The 25,004-nt window shown below is 39.6% G+C and overlaps 1 protein-coding gene across 2 annotated transcripts in view; it reads left to right on the forward strand.

Annotated features, from left to right (window-relative positions):
- Nucleotides 1-25,004, forward strand: part of ELAVL4 (ELAV like RNA binding protein 4) — a 63,798-nt gene that overhangs the window by 3,222 nt on the left and 35,572 nt on the right. For both annotated transcript variants that reach the window (XM_075509280.1, XM_075509281.1), the window contains exon 2: nt 18,818-19,058. In XM_075509280.1, coding sequence (XP_075365395.1) covers nt 18,818-19,058 — 241 coding nt within the window. The remainder of the gene's footprint in view (nt 1-18,817; nt 19,059-25,004) is intronic.

Raw genomic sequence — 25,004 nt, forward strand, 5'->3', positions numbered from 1 at the left:
GGGTGGTGGTGGTGGAAAAAAAAAAAGCCTCGAGATTGGTAATTTTCTTTTGGTGGACTGCGCAATAGGTATGGTAATTTTAAAAGAGGGTGATTTATATGAGCTTCAGTAAATGCTGCATATTGTATTTCAAAGAGTTTCCTGTCATGACCTCATAAAAAGAGGAGGAGGCTTGTATGTGTTGCAGCGCCTAGTATATGTCGATTTTGTTGCATCGTTGGGCAGCAGCGCTGTAAGAAGGAATGTCAGCTTTTACATAACGCTCTTTTTGCTTTTGACTCTGTGAGGGGCTGTAAGGGTCCATCTTTGTGATCACAGATGGAGTGGAATGGCTTGAAAATGGTAAGTGAACGGGGAGAGCCTGCTCGTGGGGTTTTGTCTTGCTTCTCGCGTGCCTCACGAATTTCTTTTGTTCGGGGTGGCGGATCGTGAGTCATAAAATAAAATTGGAGAGCCTTGTTTATTTTTTTTTTGCGGGATATGTCTGCCTGTTGTGTGTGTCTATATATCTATTTAATGTATCTAACTGTGATGGCACTTCACGGCGTTTCCATTGAACGTTGCATTTCAGTCGAGCGAGGATGGTCTCTGCTGACAGTCACGGTGTCATTGTACCGCGTGTGCCTGGCGGATCAGGCAGCCGATGATGCCTTTTAATCTCCGTTTGTATTACACCAGCCTTAAATACAAACCTAATAATCTCCTCTAAAATCCAGGTACTGCGTTTCCTATGGAGCCGGTGCTGTAGAGGATGGATGGGTGGATGGATGGATGGATGGAAGGGTGTGTTTTTTTGTGTCGGGGTGGGGGCTGGGGGGGAGCCGTGTTGTTTTGTGCTTTTTTAAAATGCCGGGAGAAGTCGAAGCCGTTTATGTGAAAAATAGTATTTCTATTTTTAGACGATATTCTCCTGGCAGAGGAGCCCGGACGTGCTCGTCTCGTCCCCCCTTTTGTGCTTTCCTTACAGATTGTGCAAAATGGCATGATCGAACACAACTGCCGGGGACTTCGGGCTGCGCCGAGCGGGGCGACCCGGGGTGGGGGCTGGGACCAAACCCGCACAATACCCGTCCCTCCTGCCAGCCCCACGGGATGCTGGGGGGTGCGGGGGTGTGGGTCTCCCCCCCACCACCCCTTTTCCCTTAATTTAACGTTTTGCAGACTTTTGCCGCGGATATTTATTATAAGCGGGGAAACAAAGCGACGGTCTTTTCCCATTCTTACAGGATTGTCTTTGTCTAGCTGCTTGTTTTGATGGGTGTAAAACAAATAAGATTAGACTGAGCAGCCGAACTGAAAGCGATAGCTGGGAGGAAAAGCCAATGAAAGGTTGCCGGGGAAACGAGCATAGGGGAAGCTGAGTGGGGGAGCAGGTGGCAATCATGTGGGAATACTGCAAACAGTGTAAAAAAAAAAAAATCTAAAAAAAAAAAAAAACCAGGGGCTACCTCGATTATCTCTGCTGTTCTTTGTGGCAGTCACAACTTTAATTATTCTTTATAAATAGGTGTTAATTACATTTCTGGCTCAGGCTTACAGTGATTTCTAGAAATCTGGTTTTAAGCATCTGTTCTTTCTCTTCTGCAAAAGAGGGTTATCTTTCCTTTTTTTTCCCCCCCTCCCCTCCTTCCCCCTCCCTGCTGTGAAATTGTACGTGCAAAAAATTGCAAGGAATCCTGTGAGGCAGTATAAAAAAAAAAAATGTAAATTATATTGAATGAAGTTGACAGAGGTATAATAGTGAACTCCCACAGCTGATAGCTTCTGCAAATCATTTCTTAGAATTTTCCAGCAAATGTCCCTATGAGAACAGTAGGTAGAATGAATTTACCCTAAGCAGTGATTTTGTGTTAAGTGATATTGGTATTTTTACAAAATCAGATGGTTATATGGCAGAATAATCAGTTCAGGGGAGTTCACCATATCCTAGGGTTTATGCGCTGAGCAGAATTTACGAAAATAATGAGATTATTCTTCTCGTCGTCTCCAGCCCCACCTTTAGCCACAGTCTATTATATATCTGTTGGAGCAATATCCACTTCCAATGTCAGGCTCCTTGTGGCAACTTTACTTTTTAAACTGCAGCTGAATATTTTGCTAATTGTGATGGTCTCCTATTGTAGTGGCAAACAATAATGGGAAATAGCAGAAGTGCATCTTTAAACAAGGCTATTGGTGCTAGAAGTGTTAAAAAAGCGTAGTAGACTAGTAAGTGATAGACGGTAGCGTAGAAGATATAAAAATGTGGTTGCCCAGAAGATGCTCATCTATCACACATCAGGAGGCACAAGAGAAGCAAAGCAAGAATATAGAACACGCCTTTCTTTCTGTCTTCAGATTTTCAGATATTTTTACTTTTTTCCATTCTCTGATGCAGGATTACTTTGAATGCAAATTCAAGCAGGAATGGTAGTGCTTAGATTAAATACGAATAAAAAGAAATGAAATCCCCCTTTTAATTTGCTTTGTTTTAAGTATTGCTTCTGCTGCAATCCTTTCTGTGAAGGAAGTAATTGAATGGCCCTCTGAAAACTGCACTGCTTTACAATGGGAGGGGGCAATCTTGAGGGGGGGTGTGTGTGTAAAATTCTGTATTTCACAGTCTGTGCATGTGCAGAGATGTATTCTGACATGCATTGTAGTTGTACGTGAGAGTAAAATAATTTTTCTTCTGTCCAAAACAGAGATACTGTGTTCTAAATCTGTTAACTTAGTCATGACAATAAATAAGGGTGCCTTTTATTATACACAGCTGCATTGTTTCTTTTAAGAGTCAGCAGCTAGTAGTTACATTTTCATTTTCTGTTCAATTTGGTGTTTCTACAAAGATTTAAAAATAATGTAATCCTTGTTTTATGGCGCACGTGTTCCTCCCCGATCTTCCTCTTTTCTTTGTTTTAAGATTATATTAATGAATACAGCCTGCATGTACATAGTGACATTTTCTTTTTGCATATAAAAGATTGCATTGTAGATCCTCATATAGAAAAATAGCTATTAAGTTAGTGAAATTTAATTTGGACTGCTACAGATAATAAAGAAAGATTAAAATGTTAAAACCTCTTTCTGTTCAGACAAAAAGATGGAGAAAATGTAGTTGTCTTTAGACATGACAGTTTTTTTGAAAGAATTGTTGTCTTGGTGAACTACTAGTGAGAGAGGATGAAATTTTACAATTGGGTATTGATGCAAGGTGAATACCAGCCGTCAGTTTAAAATCCTATCCCCATGTACTCTACTAATCAAGTTCCCATGTTAGATACAGGGATGCCTCTCCACTGTTGACTGGCTTGGTTGCCTCCTTTGCTTTCTTCCTCTTTATTAATTTTACCTTTTTGAGCTCTCTCAAAGTGAGCCCGAGCTGTTGTGACAAAGGATGGTTACAATGAGCTAGAAGGGGTATACTTAAAAATCCCATTTGAATGGGTTTGGAATAGTCTTCATCATCTTTATTTGGTCCTGTTAAATATTGTGACTCTATTGAAAGAAAATCCAGTTGTGTTAATCTTACATATATTTAATGTATTAATTTTTTTGAAATAATATCTTCTAGGTTACAGTGAATTTTTTTCCTCAACCTTCCTACTTGGTATGCTGGGAGTGTACTAATTAAATGCAGGTTATTTTCTGTGTGTAATCGTCATACTGTTGGTATATAACCTAGAGCCACTCCACACCCCGAGATTTTTCGGAAGAAATAAAGCATGATTGTGTCCCGTATTCTGGCAGGGGAATCTGTTTTCTTTGAGAACTTGCACTTTCAAAATAATTTCAGCAAACACCCCAGGCAAGAAATGGGCAGCGGCAGAGAATATTATAGCGAGAGGGGGAGATGCAGATAACTTGACAAATCCACTTGTCTGTTTTGGCAATCTGTGTCCACTAGACAACTCATTTACATGCCTGGACACATTAAAATGTACATTTGTTTGTCTGTGGGACAGCTGACTGGATACAGTCCGATGCACTGGCAAATACTGCAATGCAGTATTTTTTTCAATGTCATTGGGGTTTTGGGGGAGAAGTGGGCGCAAACAGTCTTTTTGCAAGGGAGGCGATGTTAAAAAGCATGGTACCTCTGTAAAGGATAGGCCAGATTTTGCAAAATTTGCTAATCTGATGGAAAGTCACCCCTCCCCCACTGCACTCCTCTTCTCCTTCTCTTCCTCTTTCTCTTTTTCTTACCCATCCCTTCCTCCATCCTACTGGGAATGCGTGTGTTTTTATGTGTGTGTGCACAGATGTGTATCTTCCCTTCTCATGTGAATGGACGTTAAGGAAAATGCTGGGATTTGTATGAGAAGGGAAAGGGCGTTTGCGTAATGTCATGCTTTCCAATTGCTTGTGTGAATGTCCAGTTACCAGCAGCGTAGGACTTCCAAGTAACTTTAAAAGCAAGGCACATTTTTCATTTTCTAAAGAATTTTGCAAAGAGGAGGGTAACATTTCAATTCAACAAGTACGATAGATTCTAATACTAGTAAAAATAGTGTTTAATGGGGACCTGTGCCTTGCCTTAGCCTTTGCATTTGAGTACGTTTAACCATTTGAGATAACGTAAAGTGAAGATGTTGGAGAAACGGATATTCAGAGACTGTTTGCTTGCTTGCTTTTTCCCCTCAAATGATCAATCTGTACTTTCTAAAATACTGGGATATTTTAGGTGCCAGGGGGCTTTTGTAGGTCACTAGCTTTACAGCAAGAAGAAGAAAGGAGGGAGAAAAGGTCTCAATGTGTCAGAGGTAGTAATTGTCTAAAATGAGCCATCTAGAAAAGGCAGGAAAGGCTTGGAGGAAAGAGAAGGAGGCACAAATATGTGAAACAGCACTGTGCTAGTCGGGGAGATAATGAGTGATAAATTTGAACTGGTGCAGTGGTGTGATGCCCATTAATTTCTCAGAACCTTGACTTTGCAGGTTTGTTACTCTGTTGTTCACACCTTTAATTATAACCAGTTTTGGATGATAGCTTGGGGCACTGAAGATGAGACCTTTTGTTGTTTACTTATTTAAGTATTCAGACAGAGTTTGCAATAGCATTGGAACATCAGTGTTAGAAATGAAATACTTTCAGATGAGATTATAATAAGAGTGCAGTTAATTTTGCAACTACCTAACGTTGTCTAGCATTTACATTGTTTGCATAAATTCATTAAGAATTAGCTCAATAGAACTGATATTAGATTGATCTTTATTTTCTGTCACTATAATCTATGTTTCCCTGACGGTTTTGGAGCTGCTAATGCGTTATTGCTTCTTTAGGGCCCCAAAAAGTAGGGAGGAAGCTGAGAGCCTGTCTTGCCTATTGTTTTACCCTTGACTGTGCCTTACGCGAGGACTTTCATGTCAATGAAGAAGAAAATCTTTAAAAGTCAGGAAATGCTGCGAACCAGTTAGGAATCGTTAATTAAATAGGATGAAAAGACAGAATATTAAGAAAAAAATTAATTAAAAAAAGATAGCTAAACCTTTGTGCATCCTCTCTGGAAATGGTTTAACTACACAGTAAAATACAAGCCTGGCTTTGACAATATTTAGAGTCCTGATGTATATAAAATTCTGTAGTACGCCTTTGTTGCTAAGGCACACGCAATTGCGTCAGCGATGCTGTTGTGATGGGAAATTATATGTCCTTGAATTCTGGGGAAAAAAATACTTAGTTTCATTTATTCTTTAATATTAACTTTTTTGTTGCTGTTAAAGCTCTTACACATGATGGTTAGTATTTTTCCCAGTCTGGAGCTGTGCGCCAGTATTTTTCAGAATTGGGTTGGTAGTGTATTTGGCTTTTGAGCATTCAGAACTCTTGGAGGTAAAGGCGATATGATAACGTATGTTTGTTTCAAAACAGAGGCAAATGACTATGGGAGGTGGTTCTGGCATTCGCAGTGCTTCAAGAAGGTTCCATGCTTAATGCGTCTCTGTCCACGTAAGTGATTTTCGGTGTTGGCAGAGGGCAGCGATGCCACTGGAGCCTTTCCAGTAGCGTAAGTCCTTCAGATCCAGCCACTCCGCTGCGTGCCCGGGTGCGTTCACCGAGCTGTGGAAGGAAAACCAAACGGCTCCCTCTGGTTTTTGCTTCCTGAGGGACGTTTGGTGAGAACGTCCCATCTGACCCTCCATGTGGAGACCAAAAGATTGCTGCTGGAGCAGGTAACTGCACTGCGCTTGGGCCCTGTGTGTTGGCCTATAATTGCATGCGTGCTTGTTTCAAGTAGCTGATGGCTTTTTCCAAGCACTGGGAAGTATTTACTCCCAGGTTAAGTGCTGTTGAAAAGCTTTTGTAGGGACGTGAGGGATGAAGGAAGCTTGTCGTTACTGTTTTTCCTCCCCTTACTAATTTTTCATTATTGCATACTGGAAAACTAGCAAAGACAACAATACTCACAATTTATAATTTAAGGTAGATCTGAATCCTCTTGTAATGTTGTGTCTAATTGCCCAGCAAGGACGTGGAATTCCAGGAACCGACTCTGTCCCCTTGTCTCTCCTGGTATAGATCAGGACACTTGCCAGAAGTCCATGTTTCTCTACTGCTATTAAAAGCAAAACTGATATTTGTGACTTTGAGAATTATTATAGCTAGACTAAACTTCCTTGGAAGATTTCAAATGGGAATTTTTTGTTTAATATGTGGATTAATTTAAACTCTTGATTTCTATGATGTGCTTAAGGTGTGTGGAAGTCTACCCCACTTATAGTAATTCTGTTTTGAGAGGGTTGTAGTAAACCACACGGGCAAAATACTAACAGACCTTTTGACTGAGTTGAATGCTAATCTGGGAGGGAGGCCATGCCTTTTCTCAGTCCTCCTAAACTGACCTGTAGACTCCCATAGCCATCAGCAATTTGATGTTAGATAATATAAAGTTAACGACTCAACAGCATGAAACAACCAGTGTTTAAGTCACTACACTGTGGAGAAGTGTTAACACGTTCTGCATTTGGGATCAGAGATATTTGGGGGTATTGGCATTTTCTTACTTGATTGGTTTATAAATGTGTTTAATTGCTGTACTTGTATTCGCCTTCTACGGGCCATCCTTGATCTTTGAATGGTGGTCAGTGACTTTTTGCTTTACTATGTGCAGAAGAACTTGTGGGCAAAGACTCATCCTGTTATTTCTGTAGAGCAGAAGGCACAGTCACGACACCGTAGAAGTAATAATGCATGTAAACAAATGCTCCTTAAATAAAAATAGTTCTAATACCGTTCCCTGTATATCTTTGTTCCAAATGAAGTTACTGGCAGTAGATGAGTAGGGGGAAGTTGATTTTTAGCAGAAAGCATGTGCCAGCTATACTGTGGCAATGTTGCTGTCGATTCCCTTCCTGTGAGAGCAGCTGTTCGGGGAATTAATCTTTTTGCTTGTTGCAGAGGGTCCTGAAAAATTCAATGCGCAGCTACGGTGGTGGCTGTGGCCATTTTTAGCGTGACCGTTGATGGGAACTAACTCCGTGATCTAGCACAGTAGCGTATTGTTCTTTAGACTGACTGGGCCAGGACAAAATCATCATTCTGTATTTCGTGTGCTCTGTGAGAGATTCCAGAGTGCACTTCAGAATCTGACATTGTGTTTGATAATTTATAGAGCACAGTTTATATTTAACTGTAGACACGCTAATCCAGGGAAAAAGAGTAGTGTATTTTTAGAATCCTTTTTTTATTGTCTGTGCTCGTCATTACCCAACTACAGAAAGAAGCGTTCACAAATGTAGATGCTCACTGGGGTAGAAATTGTTGAGTTTAATTTCCATTTCCATTGTTAGTCTTTGCTATATGCAAAAAATGAACATTATTTGTGTGATGTTCTTTGTGGTTATCAAGAAGCTTTGCGGCCATACGTAGCCGTTGCGGCCGCTGCAGGAGCCATGTTCTCCTCCAGCGTTTCGACACCAGTCTGGACCAGGACACCTAGGCTGGATGCCCCAGCAGTCAGGGGTGCTTACGGGATATCTTAGTTTTAATAATGACACAGTGTCAGTTCCGTCACTGAGTTCTCCTTCTTTGAGCTGAAACACACGCATGGAGTGGATCCAGCTCTAAGTTTAAAGAGTCTACCTGTGACTGCTGAGTATTGTAAGGGAAAGCTGGCCAATAGAAAGGACAGTAACTTGGTTATTTTGTCTTTTTTTTTTAATACTCAGGTAAGCTGTTCTGATGTGTTTAGGCTGTCAGGACTTTTCTGCCTATCTCTACTAATGCTGCCATTTTTCCAGTTGCCTGTTGACATCTAAGCAAAATGTAATGTGTGGGTTTTGGGTCGGGATGGCCTGGGTCCCACCCTGTCCACGAGCGCTTGTATCTGAGCAGGGGCCGAGGTCAGCAGGGTGCCTGTTGGGTGCGTTAGCAGCATTGCGTTTCAACCAGGAGTATGTTATCCATGAGGTCTGCTCGGTTTTTTTTAAGAGGCGTTTTGAAAGATTTTTAGTTTCTTGGTGTTCAGGCTTTGTTTGTTTATTTGAATAAGACTTTTGTGAATTTGAGTATTATTTCATTTTGAAATTTTAGGAGTTGTCTTTGTAATTGGAATAAGGAGGGTGTTTGATTTGGCCTGTGGCATGTTTCCCTTCCTTAGTACAGAGATTAATAGAGTTTATGTCCAGGATAAACAATTAGGATCTGTTAGCCTGACCTGTGACAGATACATGCATATGTACTTGATATTTTGTTCTTTATTGATGAATAATGTATTATTAATCTATGGTAATGGGTCTTTGAGCTTAAAATAGATGCTTTTATGCATGAGATTGTTTGAATTTAGGTATTACTGAGATTTATCCCATGCAGTACATTAAAACTTACTCTCATTTAAGCCATTGTGTAGATATTTCTTTTGTGAGACCATCAGAGTAAACAGCTGCCTCTGCATACTAGAAGGTAATTTCTGATCATTTTTCCACCAGAAATTTCTCATGTCTTCAGCTTTTGTTATCTGTTCATGACCTTTAAGATGGTGATGGCCATATTACTTTGGAGTAATTCATTGTAACTTTGTCTACCACAGGTGCATTACAGAAGGAAGAATGCTTATATTTCATGAAAAGATTATTTCCATGCGCAGTATTAGTGTGCTACAGGGCTGTAGGCTTACAGGTGAATTGTAGAGAAGTAGAGAAGCTACAAATTTCTTCTAATCCAGTTCAGTTTTAAGAGAAATAATGCTGTTACTTTGCAGTAAGCTAACATTTCTAATGATAGAGATAGAAATTACAGTGCTCAGCTAAGTCCTATTTTGGGGTGTCTCGCTCTTAGGCCTGCAAGCAGCAGTATCCGTGGAGGTGTTGCCAGCAGTCTAGATGTACACATGTTGATTAGTATTTCCTAATTGCGTTTACCAGTGTGTTTTCATTAAGGTCCTGTTGAGGACAGAGCCTTAAAATATCTTGGCTGTGGCATGCGTTTTGCTAAGCCATCCATTCCTGCCCAATATAAGCCTGTCTTTGCATGAAAAATGTATGGGCAGTGTTTTCAGAAGAACAATTTATGGGTTGGGAGCTGAAATCCTATTGTAGTGAACATTAATGAATCTTAAATTGCTTAAGGGCTTCTGAAAATTGTAGCTTTTGTTTCTAGAACTTCAGTAGAAATAATAGCGGTGGGGGGGTTGCATGTTCCTGGACTTCAGAGAGCCTGCTCTGTCCTGGCTTTGCTTTGCCTTCTGGTAAGTAGACGTTTTTAGGTTTCAGTATGGCTTGTAATACAGCTTTCACTGTCTGAACTCTCAGGTTGCAAATGATTCTAGATTATTTTCTTAAAGGGAAAAACAGAAAGTGGAATTGTGACAGGTCTACAGCAGCTGAAGACTTGCAGCTGTCTGCTTCTTACATGAACATGTACGTACCCGTGGGAATTTGTGCGTCAGTATGCAGTGCACCATACATATTCTCAAGTCAGTAATATAATTCAGTTATAGATTAGTAATATATAGCTCAGTAATATAGTCAGTAAACTAAACAAGTAGGTAGTGATTAGGAAACAAAACTCTGAGCTAAAAATAGAATTTAGAAAGTAACCAAAAATATAAAAAGACTTTCTCAATTTCCTTCGCTTTCATTTCAGTGTATTTTTAGGCTGTATGTCCTTTAGACTGAGGATCTGTCTTAAATACTGGTCTCTACCGTGCTCTTGTATTGTTGTTATTATCTAGTATCCAGGCTTTTGAGAAACCCTCTTCAATCTTTCAGGGTTTGCCTCATATACTTAATGTTTTCAGTGGTATTTCTTTTTTTATCACCCTCCTAGAACAGATTTTAAATACGGTTTTAGTTAGTCACTCCCTCTTTTTTTCAAGAGGGACAAGGCAGGTACTGGGAGACCTCTTGCCTTTGTAGTATCTGCCTAATAAAATACAATCCATGGAGAAAGAGGATGTTTTCATCAAATTTTGGCTTGGAGCATCAGTCGAAGAAAGATCTCATCTTATTGTTGAGATCTTTCTGGTTTTTTTCAGACTCCTTTAGCCTTCATATGCGTCTTGAAAGAACAAGTAGTAGATCCAGATGAAAAGCCAGCAGGGAATAAGGAGCAATCCAGAATGATGAAATAAATAAAATAAAGCCCTTGTAAAATTTTAGGTACAGAGTTGCCTGGTACAAATTTGGCAGAAGTAGAAGGGTGACCGAAGAGGAAATAGATGTTCCTTCAGAAGGCAGAGCCTGACCGCGTTGCCTTTGTTCGGCTTTAAAAGCTGTACGGACCTTTGAGGGGTGGCAGCTGGTGACCCCTGGGGACACGGGTGGGCGGGAGCCATTGATGGCCATGTCCGGCACAAAGCAGGACACCTCCCTGCCACCGGCCTTTAAGGTCCATGGCAGGTGGGACACAAGGGGTTGTAAGGGTTTTTAACCCGAGCTGATTGTGTAACCCATCTAATAGGCTGGGGACACATCCATTTTCCTCTCTGGGTGTTTTCGATGCTGGCTTTCTCCAAAGCTGTGTTCCAGAGCGGTGTTTGAATGCTGAGAAATCAAGGCTATGTTCTCCCATATCTTCACATGTAAATTATGTTTAATGGCAGAAATTATTACAGGCAAATTCTGGTGAAACCAGTCTAAAAGAAGGGGATAACTGGCTGGCTTCCTAGAAGTCAGTTTGTCTTAGTGAAAAGGATGACCCTGATACAGGGATAGTAGGAAACTTCTGTGACCATCACTTATTATACTAGTTTTCCTCACTGTTTCATTACTACTGTTTAGCATGTTTGCTGTAGGCTTTCATAAGACGTTTGGAGAACACTGAAGAATAGAGCCAAACACCTCTGATTTCAAACATGAATAGTTTCTCTGTAGTCTTCACAAGAGGTGAAGAAGCTGGAAACAGTGATTGAAAATGAAGCCCAGTAGAAGTTCATAAAGAACCTCAAATACTGTGAGTTGAGGTAATGCATATGATAGAGCTATAACTATCTTCTGGTTCTGGAAGAATGTTTTTGTCCTTGCAGATGTGCAGTGCAGCACTTCTGTCGTGCTTCCCAGAAATAGCTGTGCATGCGAGTGCTTGTCCATGCATCTACTCCCCAGTCCTGTGCGTCTCCTCTGGGCTTTGGGGAGTGCTGAGCTGTATGTGTGCTAATTGTAGTTCTCCTCCTCCAATTTCTTATCCCCAGGGTACCTGCAGGAAGAGTAAGAGACCATATGAAGTGTGTGATATGATGCCTTTGTTCCTATTTTGTGTGTGGTTATTGGATATGTAGTTCTGAGAGTGGTTTCCTCTACTGATACCTTAGTAGTTACTGATGTTGAAATGGCTGCGACTTACTTTGGTGTCTTCTTTTTCCACTACTCATTCTCTTTTGTCCTTGAAATCAAATGCAAAGCTGTGGAGTCCATACTTCATGGGAACAGAAGGCACATTTATCCGAAACGCTCAAATAAAAAAAAAAAGGGCAATTTGGTGTATTATTATCCTGCTTTGCTTTTTGAAAAAGTTGTTAGGAGTGGTGACCTTATCACTGGGCCAGGTTTGGGGATACGGTGTTGTGTTATGGAGCTGTCGCAGCTTACTGTGCAACTTCAGCAGTTTGCCTAGATACTTTCCTCTGGTTTGATTTTTCCCTTCTGCAAAACTTGGAATAAAAATAACAGGTTTTGCCTTTCTATTTTTGTCACTGTGGTGGTACAGCGGCAGTGCCTGCCCTTACTACCCATTTGTACAGCATCTAGCACAACCTGGTGCTGGTATCGGTTATCTCCTTCAGGCACTGCTGTGATAACAAGTAATATTGCCAATAAATGTTGCATTCATTTCACTGCAAATTGGGGACAGAATATTTTGTTTTGGCATATTCATGCAAAAGCCTATAATGGACTAGATCAGAATAAATTTAGCTATTAAAGAAAATAATTTTCTACTTTATTTGAACTGAAGCTTGCCTCTTAAAATGAATGCATTTGTTGTCTTCTCCATTTGGATCATTTGTGTGCTCTCTAAAATTGTGGCACCCATAAATGTGAACTTCCTGAAGATGTTTGAATGCCACTTCAACCCGAGTGCAGTGCACTCTGAAACCCAGATTTTGTAAGTAGACTGTATCCCTGCCACGAGAGCCAGGGACTGCTAGTTTTCTGAGCTGAGACTTTCAGCTCTATCTATATTTAAAATATTAGATATGACTTTTACTTGAAGGAGGGTAAAGATGGAGCATGTAAAAATGCATATGAGTGGGGAGCATGTCAAAATATGGAAGGCTGGATAATGATTAGTTTCTGGGATATTGGATTTGCCTCCAGGCAGATTTACTCAAAAGCTTCATTTTGCTCCTTTATTTCATGTTCATGATGTATTTATTAGGTAAATAATAGCAAAGTCTAGTTGTGCAGTACATAAGCTTTAATAAAAATGTAACTGACAGTGAAATTTGACAGTTGTGTTACAGAGAAGAAAATCTGTACTGGAGCTGCACACAGAGCATTGTTTACCTCTCCTAAGGTCACTTTATAAAGAAGCCCACGTAATGTGTATGTGAGGTTCAGGTGCACCTACTTCTCACTCTGGCTGGAGTTGTGGTTTTGAACCAATGAATACTTAAAATCACTAGTTTTTAACACTCCTATGGGAAAAAGACATGATCTGTCCTGAAGATTTTATGATCCGGTACCCCATTGCAAAAACGTAGATGTGCTTAATCCCCATGAAGTCAGTAGCAGTGGCTGCATCTGAAAGTGGGGTGGGGGCATGTGGCTGCTGGTCCAGGGCTGAGGGACCTGGTCTTGGATGTACTTGTATGTTCCTCTCCATACCTATGGACTGACCTTCTGGCTTTGGCATGGCTATTCACATACGGATCAGCAGAAGGGAGGGCTATGGATGGATCAGCCGGGCAGCTCCTGTAAATTAGGTTTTTCTCACCTGCAGAAAAGTTCGTGTGAGACAGACTTGTGCTGTGCTGACTTCCACTCAAAAGAGCAGATATGCTGGAAGTTAAAGCCTGTTTCTCCTTATAGAAGGAAAACCGTTGAGTCTACATTTATTTTCTTTGAGAGGTTTTGTTTGTTTCTGCTTTTGTCATCATTGTTCAGGAGATGGCTATGGGACCTCTGCCATGGCACCATTTGTTTTCACTTGTAAAAGCAAACAACTTGCAATGCTAATTAAAGAGCTCTTTTAGATAAAGTAAGAGCTTTGCATTATTTATCTAAATTCTTTTTTATGGGAGAATGTTCTGAGTTTGTTCATTAATGAACACTTAGAAATAATATAAAATTAGACCTCATGAATTCTTCATGAGGTATAATTTACCATGATCATTTTTTCTTGGCATTTAGGTGCTGTGAACTGTTCATTACTCATAGATAACTTTTTTGACTTCCGAGTCCTCAAAATGGATCTGTCTGACTGAATTCTCCAGGTTTTAGAATTTTTTTCAGATTTTGATTTTAGGAAAAGATTGCTTGTGGTATGTTTTATAGGCACTAAAGAAGTGTTTTCAATAACACTTAATCTTAAGATCCTTAATTGTTACTGGTTTTTTCCATACGTAACATTAATTTCTGTTTATTGTGGAATATGGGCAGTGGAGTATACGTAATTCAGATAACAAGAATGGGCACTAATTATTTGCTGAATACAAGCTCCTTTCAGTGTACATATGTGACAGTCTCAGTTCAACATGCAGGCCTTCTTTTAGACTGCCAAGAACAAATTTTGTAAATATAAAGTGTGTATATTTACCTTTATTGAGCCATTGGCTATTGCTTATGCATGCAATAGGGAGATAAGACTGTCTTAGTCTGTGGGTAGTTTTCTAAATGATTCATTAACTGTGCTTTGTAATGGTAGATGGATGTCACATTTACTGTAATAACTGAAGATTAATGTCAGTTACTCTAGCTTGTTTAAGCATTGTAATAGTTCTGTTTATACACGCAGGTATTCTTTGCATTATTGTTGGAGCTAATATTTCAGCAGGAATAAATTGAAATTAATTGAATTAATTGTAAAAAAAAAAATACATGAAGATATGACAGAAGTATTTCTGAAACATTATTTGTAATGTAGGAGTTGCTATAATGGATATTTGTTGCTGATACTTTGTAGGAGGGGGTTATACCAAGCCTTTCGGTAAGCAGTGTTTTGCAAAACACTGGCAAAGCTTATGCTGTCTTCCTGAGCAGCAAAGCATTTCTTTGTGAAATCTATCAAACTAAAATACCTCGTACTTTGCTGATACATTACCATACTGAGAAAAGTAGTACACCAAGAAGTCATTTTTAAAAGCAGCAGTCTGATGAAATACATCCAGAATTTGAAATATGGGGGTTGCTTTTAACTTACAAAATTGTAGTCTTTAAATTCTGTCACAGATAGTATTTTTTCAATGTTATAAAGATAGAATATTCAAATTATTGGTGGCTAAATTACCAGTGTCTATCAACAGTAACTGCAGTTTATTCTTCAAAGATACTGTTATCCTGTATATAGAGCATGGTGTTGTGGTATTGGGAGTCTGGCAAGTTGTTGCCAAAATAAAAAAAAAAAAAAAAAAACCAAAACAAAATGCCTCTTTATACCAGTAGCATGTGAACGTCATCACACATGATGTTTGCACTGTAATATTTCAAGACCAGTAGTAGCTCCCTAAATTGGGAGAGAAGGCCTACAAAAGCATAGAGATGTTGCTAATTAAGTGGCATGTATAGAGGTGTAATACTGATCTTCAAGGGATAAGAGTATATTTTGGTTTTTTTAAAAAAAAAAAAAAAACAAACATTGGGGTTAAGTAACTGTTGGATTTTCCACATTTATTTTGCCTGTATCCAAATAAGCCCTTGATGAGTTAGACAGACTTACAGCCTCCGTTAATATTTTTGTAGAATTGAATTACAGCCCAGTACTTTCTTGTGTTAAAAAAAGCTATTACCAGTAATTAAAACGAAGTTAACTGTGCCCAGGAAACTAGAGTATCTATTTCAAAAATGTTCATATTGTGATAAAGGTATTGAATTAAAATTCTGAATCTTCGTGTTGTGGACAGAAACAGTGAATGGCATGTTAAAATCTCTTCTTTGAATAAATAATGTTACTCTTATGTAATGTGCTGGCTGACATGGGATCAACAACTACTTTAATATTAAAAACAGTCATCGACAATAAATGTCCCAGTGCATGCACACTGAACTCTTTAACAGTGGATTTGAGCTTCAGACATGTAGAGGAGAGGACAGTGTTTGGAAAGGAGAGCTAGGACTTCCCTTTTTGTTACCATTAATAATTTAAGTCTTTACTAATGATGTGAATCAGTATGTACATCTAAAATAAATATTATTCCTTTGTGTCCATAAGAACTTTGAATGCAAGCTCCAGTACATAACTGCTTTTGCACAGAAATCGCTCTGTAAATGGAGACTTAAAATTATGCGGTAAAAAATTGCATGTGAAATACTTTATCGGAAACATTTTTAATGATTCTTCAGCATTTCTCTCTATCCATTATCTCTTTTTTTATATAGCAAATCAATTTTCAGTAACCTACAACTTTGCAATAATTTGAAGGGCAAATAAGTGCCTTAATTTTTCCTTTCTACTATTGAAAAATCAGGAAAACCTAATTGGAGTTGAGTGAGAGTAACTAGGAAGAAAACCTGGCACCTGGTGCAACATTAGTTTATGCCAAGATATTTTGATGAAGTATTATACGAGAAAATCTACTTGTTCAAGAACAGACTTTTACAGAGCAGCTTACTCTTAATGTTCTGAATGTGTTAAATATCTGAGTTGAATTCTGTTTATTTGCTTGGTGTGGAAGGTAAGCATGCTGAAAATGTAACTAAAAAGAGTTTGCAAAAATGCATAAGTAGGACACCAGCTAGTTTTGAATTTTGTTTTCTTTCACAGATTTTAAAAGATCTGGGGTTATTGTTTATCGTGGGGAGCTATAGATAGCTTTTGTCTGTTGCTAATAATATTTGATGTACTTTCCTCGGTGCATTGTGCTGAAGTCCTGCTTCTGTAACTGAAACCAGGGGGGTGGTATTCCTGTCGCTTTAGAAGGGCAGGATCGGTCCCTAAAATTGCAGTTTACCTTGTGGGTGTTTTATGTTGGAAAGGGTATGGTCAGATGATTTAAATACACACCGAAAGCCGCAGTTAACCGTATCAGCTGCTTCACTCATCATCTGACTATGTCTTATTGTCAGAACTGGAATTTTTTTCCCCCAATTTTAGTCAAGTTGATGCAGATACAGCATATATGAGCACACTGTGCTCAGTTGAAGCACGTTAGCCTTGGGGTGCAAAACCCCGACCCCGCGGCAGGCTGTTAGCAAAGCTTGGAGTTGGTGTCGGTGTCTGCTGTGGGGTCACGGAGGTGCGGAGATCGAAGGATGATCTTCCAGCTGGAATCCCGAGCTAAACAGATTTAGCAACATCTGAAGCATTTAGTAGTATGTGTGAGTAAATACATGTATGAAATCAGATTGACAAAAGGAAGCATGGCTGATACCGGGTAAAAGTCCTGAAGGAAGAGTGTGCGGGGCTGGTACAGCCTGCCAGAGGATGCCAGCAGTGCTTGGTGCCACGTGGCGGGGAAAACTGGCAGGGGGATTCTGGTTTGGATGTGCCGATTTCCTTCAAGAAGTTACTATTTTTGTGGAGTTTATTTTCAAAGTGATTCTGCTGTGTGGTTTAAGGCCTTTCTGTTAAGCACAATGTGGCAAGGCTGCTTTTTATTTAAAAATTGTTAAATCAAGTAGCTATTCCTGGGCTTGATAATAAAAAATAATGGTAATTCAAAACTTATTTCCATTGATAAAAAAGAGGGTTATTTCCTAAATGAGGCATTAAACTAACACTGAAGCATTTCAATTTAAAAAAAAAAAAAATAGTTGACCAGAATATAACCTATTTAGTCTGAGCCACCCTCATGCAGTTAATTTCAGAATAGACACCGCTTTTTTGGTGTCCCCCCATCCTCCTGAATTACAGGCCTAATTTGTCACAACGTGTACCTCCCTGGATTTAAAAAAGAAAGCAAATTACGTTTTGAGTAGTAGTAATAATTACAGGAGGGGATGAACACAGGGTTCGGAGTGTGTGGTGCCTTCGCCCCCAGCTCTCCCTGGGTTTGTCCCTGTCCCTGGGCAGTGCAGTCTCTTGCCCAGGGCAGCAGTTTGCATCGTGGACTCTGAGTCTTTGATGGAGGGAGGCTGAGCCCATCCGAGGGATGCTCTTCGAAAAGAGAGACCAGTGAAGCTGCACGCCGCAGACTTCACAGTAGACAGCAAAAGCCACCATTTGCATTGCTTTAATTTATCTAGATTTGAGACTGTGGTGATGTCCTTCCCTTGTCAGTGCTGGTGACAGTGAGGACAGGCTGGAAGCCATAGTGGAGGCAAATACCTATATAGAAAAGACTTGAAGTACCCGTTTTTTTCTGCTTCCTTTGTCTGCCTGTGCAGTTTTCGGATGAAAACTTGCATTCTTCAGTCCTCAGCCTGCAGATAAACATGCAGGCAGCTTCACTCATGTGACCGGTGGCACTGATGACAATGGGGCTACTGTCCTGCACGCACTTTGCTAGGCTGGATTCTTATTTGTCATTTTTTTGGAAAGGTCTATTTGAGTTTCTTCTGTGAAAATTGGGAGTTTCGCATTTCAAGACAGAAGCACTTGTTAAAATTCCAGCCTGCACCTGTGCTTGATAAGCCTTTCTCTGATTAAACCTTTTTGATTCCAGTAAATATCTGAAGACCTTTGTATCTCTGAAGATTGCAAATCCAGGGCTTTATTATTTAAAGGGGTGTCAGTTAGTTAGTGAAAAATGTAACTGGAGAATATAGGTCATCACTGGAACCAGTAAATGGTATGTCTTGGGACACTGAGTTTATTAATTGAAGGCAATCTGAATGACAACACTTTGCAGATTGACTGTGCCTGGTTAATGTTGTTGTCATTGCACTCTGTGATACAGTTATTAAATAGGTAAAATATTTTACCTTTTCATATAGAGCCATACACTTACTTCATCTGATTTAATGGAACTATAATTTTAATTATGATTATTACCTTAAATTATAATTAAATTTATGTGGTTTAAATTTACATTTGTGAAAATGGCTGCGTGATGAAAGAAATCAGCTTTGCATTAACAAAAAAAGGGTTTTTTTTAACTGCATCTTAGTATATGCTCACAGCCAAAGACTAGCATGACCTACTTTGCAACAATAACAGAGGAATCAAGCTGGGGTTTTTTTGTTGAAGTATCTAAATTGGCCATGAATGCTACCTACTCATTCGTTTGTAAGTATCTTTAAAAATAGCTATTGTATCTATGAAACTTAAGGGTTTTTTTTCTCCTTCTCCTCTTATTTTCATGTAGATAATTAGCACCATGGAGCCTCAGGTGTCGAATGGCCCTACTTCCAATACAACCAATGGACCCTCCAGCAACAGTAGAAACTGCCCTTCCCCCATGCAGACAGGGGCTGCTACAGATGACAGCAAAACCAACCTCATAGTCAACTATTTACCCCAGAACATGACCCAGGAGGAGTTCAGGAGTCTCTTTGGGAGCATTGGTGAAATAGAATCCTGCAAGCTCGTGAGAGACAAAATTACAGGTAAGCACTTCATATCGTTGACTTTACATGCACCAGGGTCAGTTTACACTTGGGGTCAGCAAAACCCTAATGCACAGGGAGTACTGTAAATACTGTGGTAAATGTCTTCAGATGGTAAACCTTTAGTTTTCAATTAGCTAGAACAACGAACCATAGAAGCCCCTCGTCTTTCAGCCTCTGTACAGATCTGAGGGGAAGTTTGAACATTGCCGGTCTGCATGTGTGTAACACGCTGTGCAGCTTCTTGCAGCAGAGCTCGGATAGTGGCATTACTTTCCTGATCATTCTGGCTTTTATTTAACACTGACTTAAGTTGTAGGAGGGTAGTCTAAACGGCTTGAGCCAACTGACCGTTCCTAATTTTGGCTATTTCTTTTGAACCTCACCATACCTTCATCAAACTTCTGCCTGTTAACAATGCTGTAGAGTCAAGATGGTTCTGCATGCCCACCACAGCTCACTTACCGTGGCGTTCTGGAGCAGCAGTGGTCTGCAGCTGGGAGCCACTGCTCTGGATTTCTTTTGGACATTTGTGGATATTGGTTAATGAACTCTGTTCCCTGAAAACACTTTAATTGCCATGATCCTTTTCTTTGTGAAAGGATCTGCACCGTTTGTAGGTGCCTTCAGAATAAGAAAAGCCTCCCGTTACAGATACTGCCTCGAAGAGGAGAGATGTCTGTGCTATTGCTAGAGGAGGTGTGGATGGGTGCGGATGCACCTGGCCTACTCTGTACCCCTGCTGCCGCAGCCAGGAATTCACTGATGCACAAGACGACGGTGGGATGAACAATCAGCTTTTATAGCTTGCTTTATAGGTTAGTTTTATAGGTTGTGTGTCTACTCGTGCCGTAGGTGGGGAACAGCTGAAATTTCACTGCTGTTCAGTGCATCACCAGTGCTGTTATGTTTAGCACAGAGCAGTAGCCTTGGGAAGGAAAGGGTCCTAGAAAAGGAGTAGTCTCCTCTCTCGGATGCACTCCTGGCAATTTGGGTGCGTGCTCTGTGGAAAGAGGCACCGTGGAAAGATGAGGAATGAAAATACAAATCTTCATACCTACTTCCATAACAGCCTGGCAGCTGTTCTATTGGCAGCATTAGGATGATCTACTTAATGCTTTTATACATGAAATGCTTCTTTTTTATTTACTTCCTGACATACAGCAATGTTCTGGTTGGTCACAAGGCACATAACAAATGGCAGTAGCTGCAGGGCAGCTCAAGTCTTCAGAAGTGTAGTCCGGTAGAGCTTTCTTTAGCACATTGACCGTGATGTATCTATTTCAATATACCTTCTGATTGGGACACAGCTTCAGCAGGGGTGTTAAAAGGAAGAAGATTGAAAAATGGAATTGACTTATATTCTTTACTTTTTTCCTACTTAAAGAAAAATAAATTGCTTGTAACCCCCCACTCCAGAAAATTTCCATGCAAATAACTGAAGTCATCTTCTTTTATAAACCTATCTGGCCCAGCATCTCCGTGTGACATACCACCTTTGATATCTGCCACCAGACCAGTTTAGCTCCAGACTGTTGTTTTTCTTGTAGCCTGAAAATAATCTGAGGAATTAAATCGGAGGTTATGTCAGTTATTTTAGACAGAAGTGAATACCTAACCCTCATCTGCAAGAGTCTAGTGTGCCTAGCTTGAATTTTGATCATGGCAGGTCCTGTGCTTCATGAGATTTTTGCTTCCCATATCCCTCAAATTCATGGTGATTTCCTTGCAATATAATTTCAAGATTTTACATATTCAGTGTTGTTTTCATAGATAATTGGCCATCTTTGGATGGAGAGCCATTACTTCATCAGTAGCAACAGTATTCTTTTTGTTTAATTCCATCTCCAGGCTTTTGTCTCTGTATTTGAAGATGTGAGAAATTTGCTTTATGATCTTCTCACGTACTCTTGGGTAGTTTTTTGCCTATGCCTTTTCTTTCCATACAGTGTGCATAAATCTTAATGATTAGTAAAATACTTTAGAGGAGCCATTCTTTAAAAAAAATTACACAGATGCTTTGAGGACATCACCCCTAAGCGATTGAGGAGCCTACATGTTGTTTTAAGAAGTGATGCAAGTACAAAAGAACCAAATTAGCAAAAAAAGAATTGTCCTCCAAAGTCTCATGCCATTTTTGAAAATAGAGTTCAGTCTGCCAAGGTTTTCGGGCTGTTACCAAGGCCTGAAACATTTCCTAAATTTTAGGATGTGTGTTCATTCCTCACATTGAATTCAGAGTTAGTAAATCAAATGCAGTTCCCAGCCAGAAGCAGTCCGTGTTTTTAAAGGTTCTTAATATTGAGAGTAACAAAATGGAAATGCACTGAGGCCATATCCAGCTCATCTTTCCGGATCGTCATGTAAGTGTGTTCTTCATTAGGCTTTCTGGGTTTTTGTGTTTTGGGAGGGGTGGAAGTATGCCAGTAGGCTGTTACAGGAATGACTGGCTTTTCAGGGGTTCTCTGCTTTTTTCTTATTAAAAATCAGTGTAGATTTTTTGATAGTTGAAAGCTGTATTGCAGAAGAAACTAAATTCTTAAGCTATTCTTGCTGAACTGGTGAAGGACTGAAACACTTCAGGTTTTGTCTACTTTTAGATTTTTCATTGTTTCTATTCAAAATTTCGTGATTTTAATAAAGCTCAGCTAAGCATGTGCTGTTGTACTATGCCTCTAAACAAATGTTGGAGCTCTTTCCATTAAAAATATAGGTTGTCTTCATAGATAATAAGTTTGTCTCCTTCTTGCTAAGGTAAAATATCAAGTAAATCAAGGAAAGCCAGAATAAAAAGTTAGCTGCAGAGAGAGGTTGCTTCAAGAAAAATAAAAAGGTCATAAACCAAATCATCCTCATTAAATAGTTACCCTGGCAAAACCATATTAAAAAATCTCGAATGTATTTCTGAGGCTAGATGAGATTGAATTGGTTCATATAAAAGATTTGATTTCCCCTGTCCTGTTAAGGAGTTGCACAGATTTTGTGAAATAATGTTTAGGCTCCTGAAATACTTTTTTCAAGGAGTTCAAAGCTAAACAAAGTCTGTTAAACATACAAGATTCCTTTGAGAGAATTTATGATCTGAACTCTTTTATTAATTTTAAAATGGATTAAACATATGTCAGGAATAATCATCTGCTCCGAGTCTTTTTGCAGTCTTAGAACAGTAGTAGGGTTTTTTAAGAAAATTGATTCGTGATGTTACCCCTCGCTTTGGAAAGACACATGTTTAAACAAGCATATTCCTTTACTAAAAAAAAATATGCTAATTTGGTAGTACACCGTACTGAGTTGAATAGGAATGACAGCTTCGAAGACAGCCTTTAATTTGGTATTCAAAACCAAAATTGTAAACTTCGGTTTTGTTTGGTAGCTTCTTGGAACAGGCAGGATATACAGTAGCATTTTTAAAAGATGCTAATGACTTGAAAGAGGAGATGGAAGTCAGGCATACATTTTAATTATGGGGGAGGGGTTGCAATAGAAAAAATTGGTTTTTTCACTGCAGAGATTTTAAGGGAATGAGACAAGGAAAAACAGACTGAAGATAGTTGCCTTCATTTGGCAGGGGTGTTTAATAAAAGCAGAACTTGTGGTTGTAAAGTGTGCTTATTAAATTCTTCATTTACACTACCTAATTAATTCTAGCATTTTAAATTAACAGTGAAACTGGTCCCTGCTGTACCATTTCATAGCTACAGCATATTTCGTCCAACAACCCAGTTGTTCAGGTTTAATCAGCTGCTCTCAAAAAATGAGAAGGAACTTGAGTTAAAAAAAACTAAATGGCATAAACATTTTAGAGCAGTGTTAGATGAAGGGAGGTGACTTCAGAGGAAGACTATGGCTTCAGATGGGTGTGAGGCTTGGTGCTCACAAGCCGATGCTAAGCTATACGGTGTTGCAGATGCTCTTTATTTCTTACTTTGTCCAAAGAAAGCCAGTGATAAATATCTTTCTGATTTGGGGAAGGAGAGGGCTTGAATTCATTAGAAAATTTTGAGGGAAGAAATGCTGAACTTGTTTTGTCCCGTGTTTGAAAACAAAAGGTCCAGTCAGTGTAGTGCCCATCAGAGACACTGTAATTGCTGCTGGCCAAGTGAGTTGTCCTTGTCGACATAGTTTGTGTGGGGGAGAAGGGGATGTTTGTTGCTAACTTTTTAATTGATTTGGTGGCCTTAGCTGAGCTTTTAGGAATGATATTTTGTTTCTCTGTAATCTACACAGGAATTTACATCTCCGAATCTTCAAATGATCAGTATCTAAAAATCATTGGATTTCAGATAATCTTTCATATATTAGAGCGATCCAGGCGCACTGTAAAGCAGAATATTTATTGATACAGGATTTCTGTGCATCACTTAACTTATGACAGAGTTTGCATATTCCTGCTGTGTGGTACAATTTGATGTTCTTTGCATGCATAATCAGGAACTTCATTGCTCCTCTGCCCAGAAAGCGACTCTGTTTTTAAATTGTTCCTTTTGACTTTGCAATTTCTTTAAGATTATGCACAAAGATTTACATCTTTAATTTCAGGTATTTATAATAGGACTGATGCAGACTTAGATTAAAACTGCAGTTCAGAAATAATCGTGGCATTGTAAGCGTAATATAAATATTGATGATTCCAGTGAAAATCCAGGACAGGCAAGCTATTGACTCAAAGCAGTAGCATCTGTGTGTTGTGACCTGTTAGGAGAGAAAGAAATATTGACTGTTTTACCTGTAGTCCTTGCTAGAAGTAATGGATTGTCCATTCCTTACTCTTTAGATGTTCAAGCATATGACCCAAGAACCAAAAGCTAACAAAATGGCAGAGTCAGAAATAATGCAGCATTATGAGAGAGTACAGGATAATGTCTTCCATGGGAGCAGTGTTCAGTGCTCATTTCTCCATAGAAACCAGTAAATTCCTGACCTGGGGAGGATGATCTGCCTGGGCTCTGAGCGAGCCACCATGAACCCCTTCTGGTCCAGAAGTATGTTCATGCTACATTACATTGGTACCATCTGCCCTCTATAAAAATTATTTTTCCTATCTCCCTGTATAACGAGCAGCTTACCAGCACATACAGAAAAGGTGCTGCTCTAAAAAGCAAAGACCTAGATTTTATTTAACCAAGCGTGTTCAGTGAATGATGGCACTGAACTGGTGTTTCTAGCTGGAACGTGTTGTTCGGAGATTGCGTGCTTGGAGTTTCCTGAAATCTGGGGCCTAATTAAGCAGCCTTAATTTTGGCATCTGGAATCGGTAACTGTTTTGAAAGCAGTGGCTGGAGGAGGTCTGTATCCTCAGGAGCAGAAGCCATTAATTGCAGACTCTGGTGATGACCCAGGAGGCGGGAGGGAAGGAAGCCAGGTATGATCACGTTCCCCAGCAGTATGACTCTCCAGAGGGAAGCTCGTGATTCTGATGGCAAGTGTGCAGCAGCAGGAAAACACGACTTGAGCTTCCCTTAGTAAACAGATGTCTTCTAGTATTGGCCCAGTGTTTGCAGTGGGCAACAGCTAAGCTTTACGTATTTTAATGGAAGGTTTTGATGCCTGATAGAGTAGATGAGCGAGAGGTCAAAGGGTCTGTCTTGGGATCGAAGGTGGACTCTGGAAGCTCATCGTAATGGAAAGACACAAAGCAAAAACAGGATTAATGGTTAAATTTAATTATGGGAAAGAGGCCTTTTGATAATACAGTTCATGACAATAGGTGACTGTTGCACAGTTAAGTCTGCGTTTGAAAGACTCGGGCTGGAAATTGCAGAGATATTAGTAAAATTGTGCTGCTTTGTCATGGGGGGAAAATATTTATTTTTATTCAAGGGAAATAGTTCACAGCTATTTATGTTTAGAAGCTGCAGACAGAACATGTATTCATTGAAAATGTCACATACGAAGACTACCAGTGTTTTGTATGTGTTTTCTCTAGGAATTTTGTAAAAGGGCATA

Source organism: Mycteria americana, chromosome 7, assembly GCF_035582795.1.
Source record: "Mycteria americana isolate JAX WOST 10 ecotype Jacksonville Zoo and Gardens chromosome 7, USCA_MyAme_1.0, whole genome shotgun sequence".
NCBI lineage: Eukaryota > Metazoa > Chordata > Aves > Ciconiiformes > Ciconiidae > Mycteria > Mycteria americana.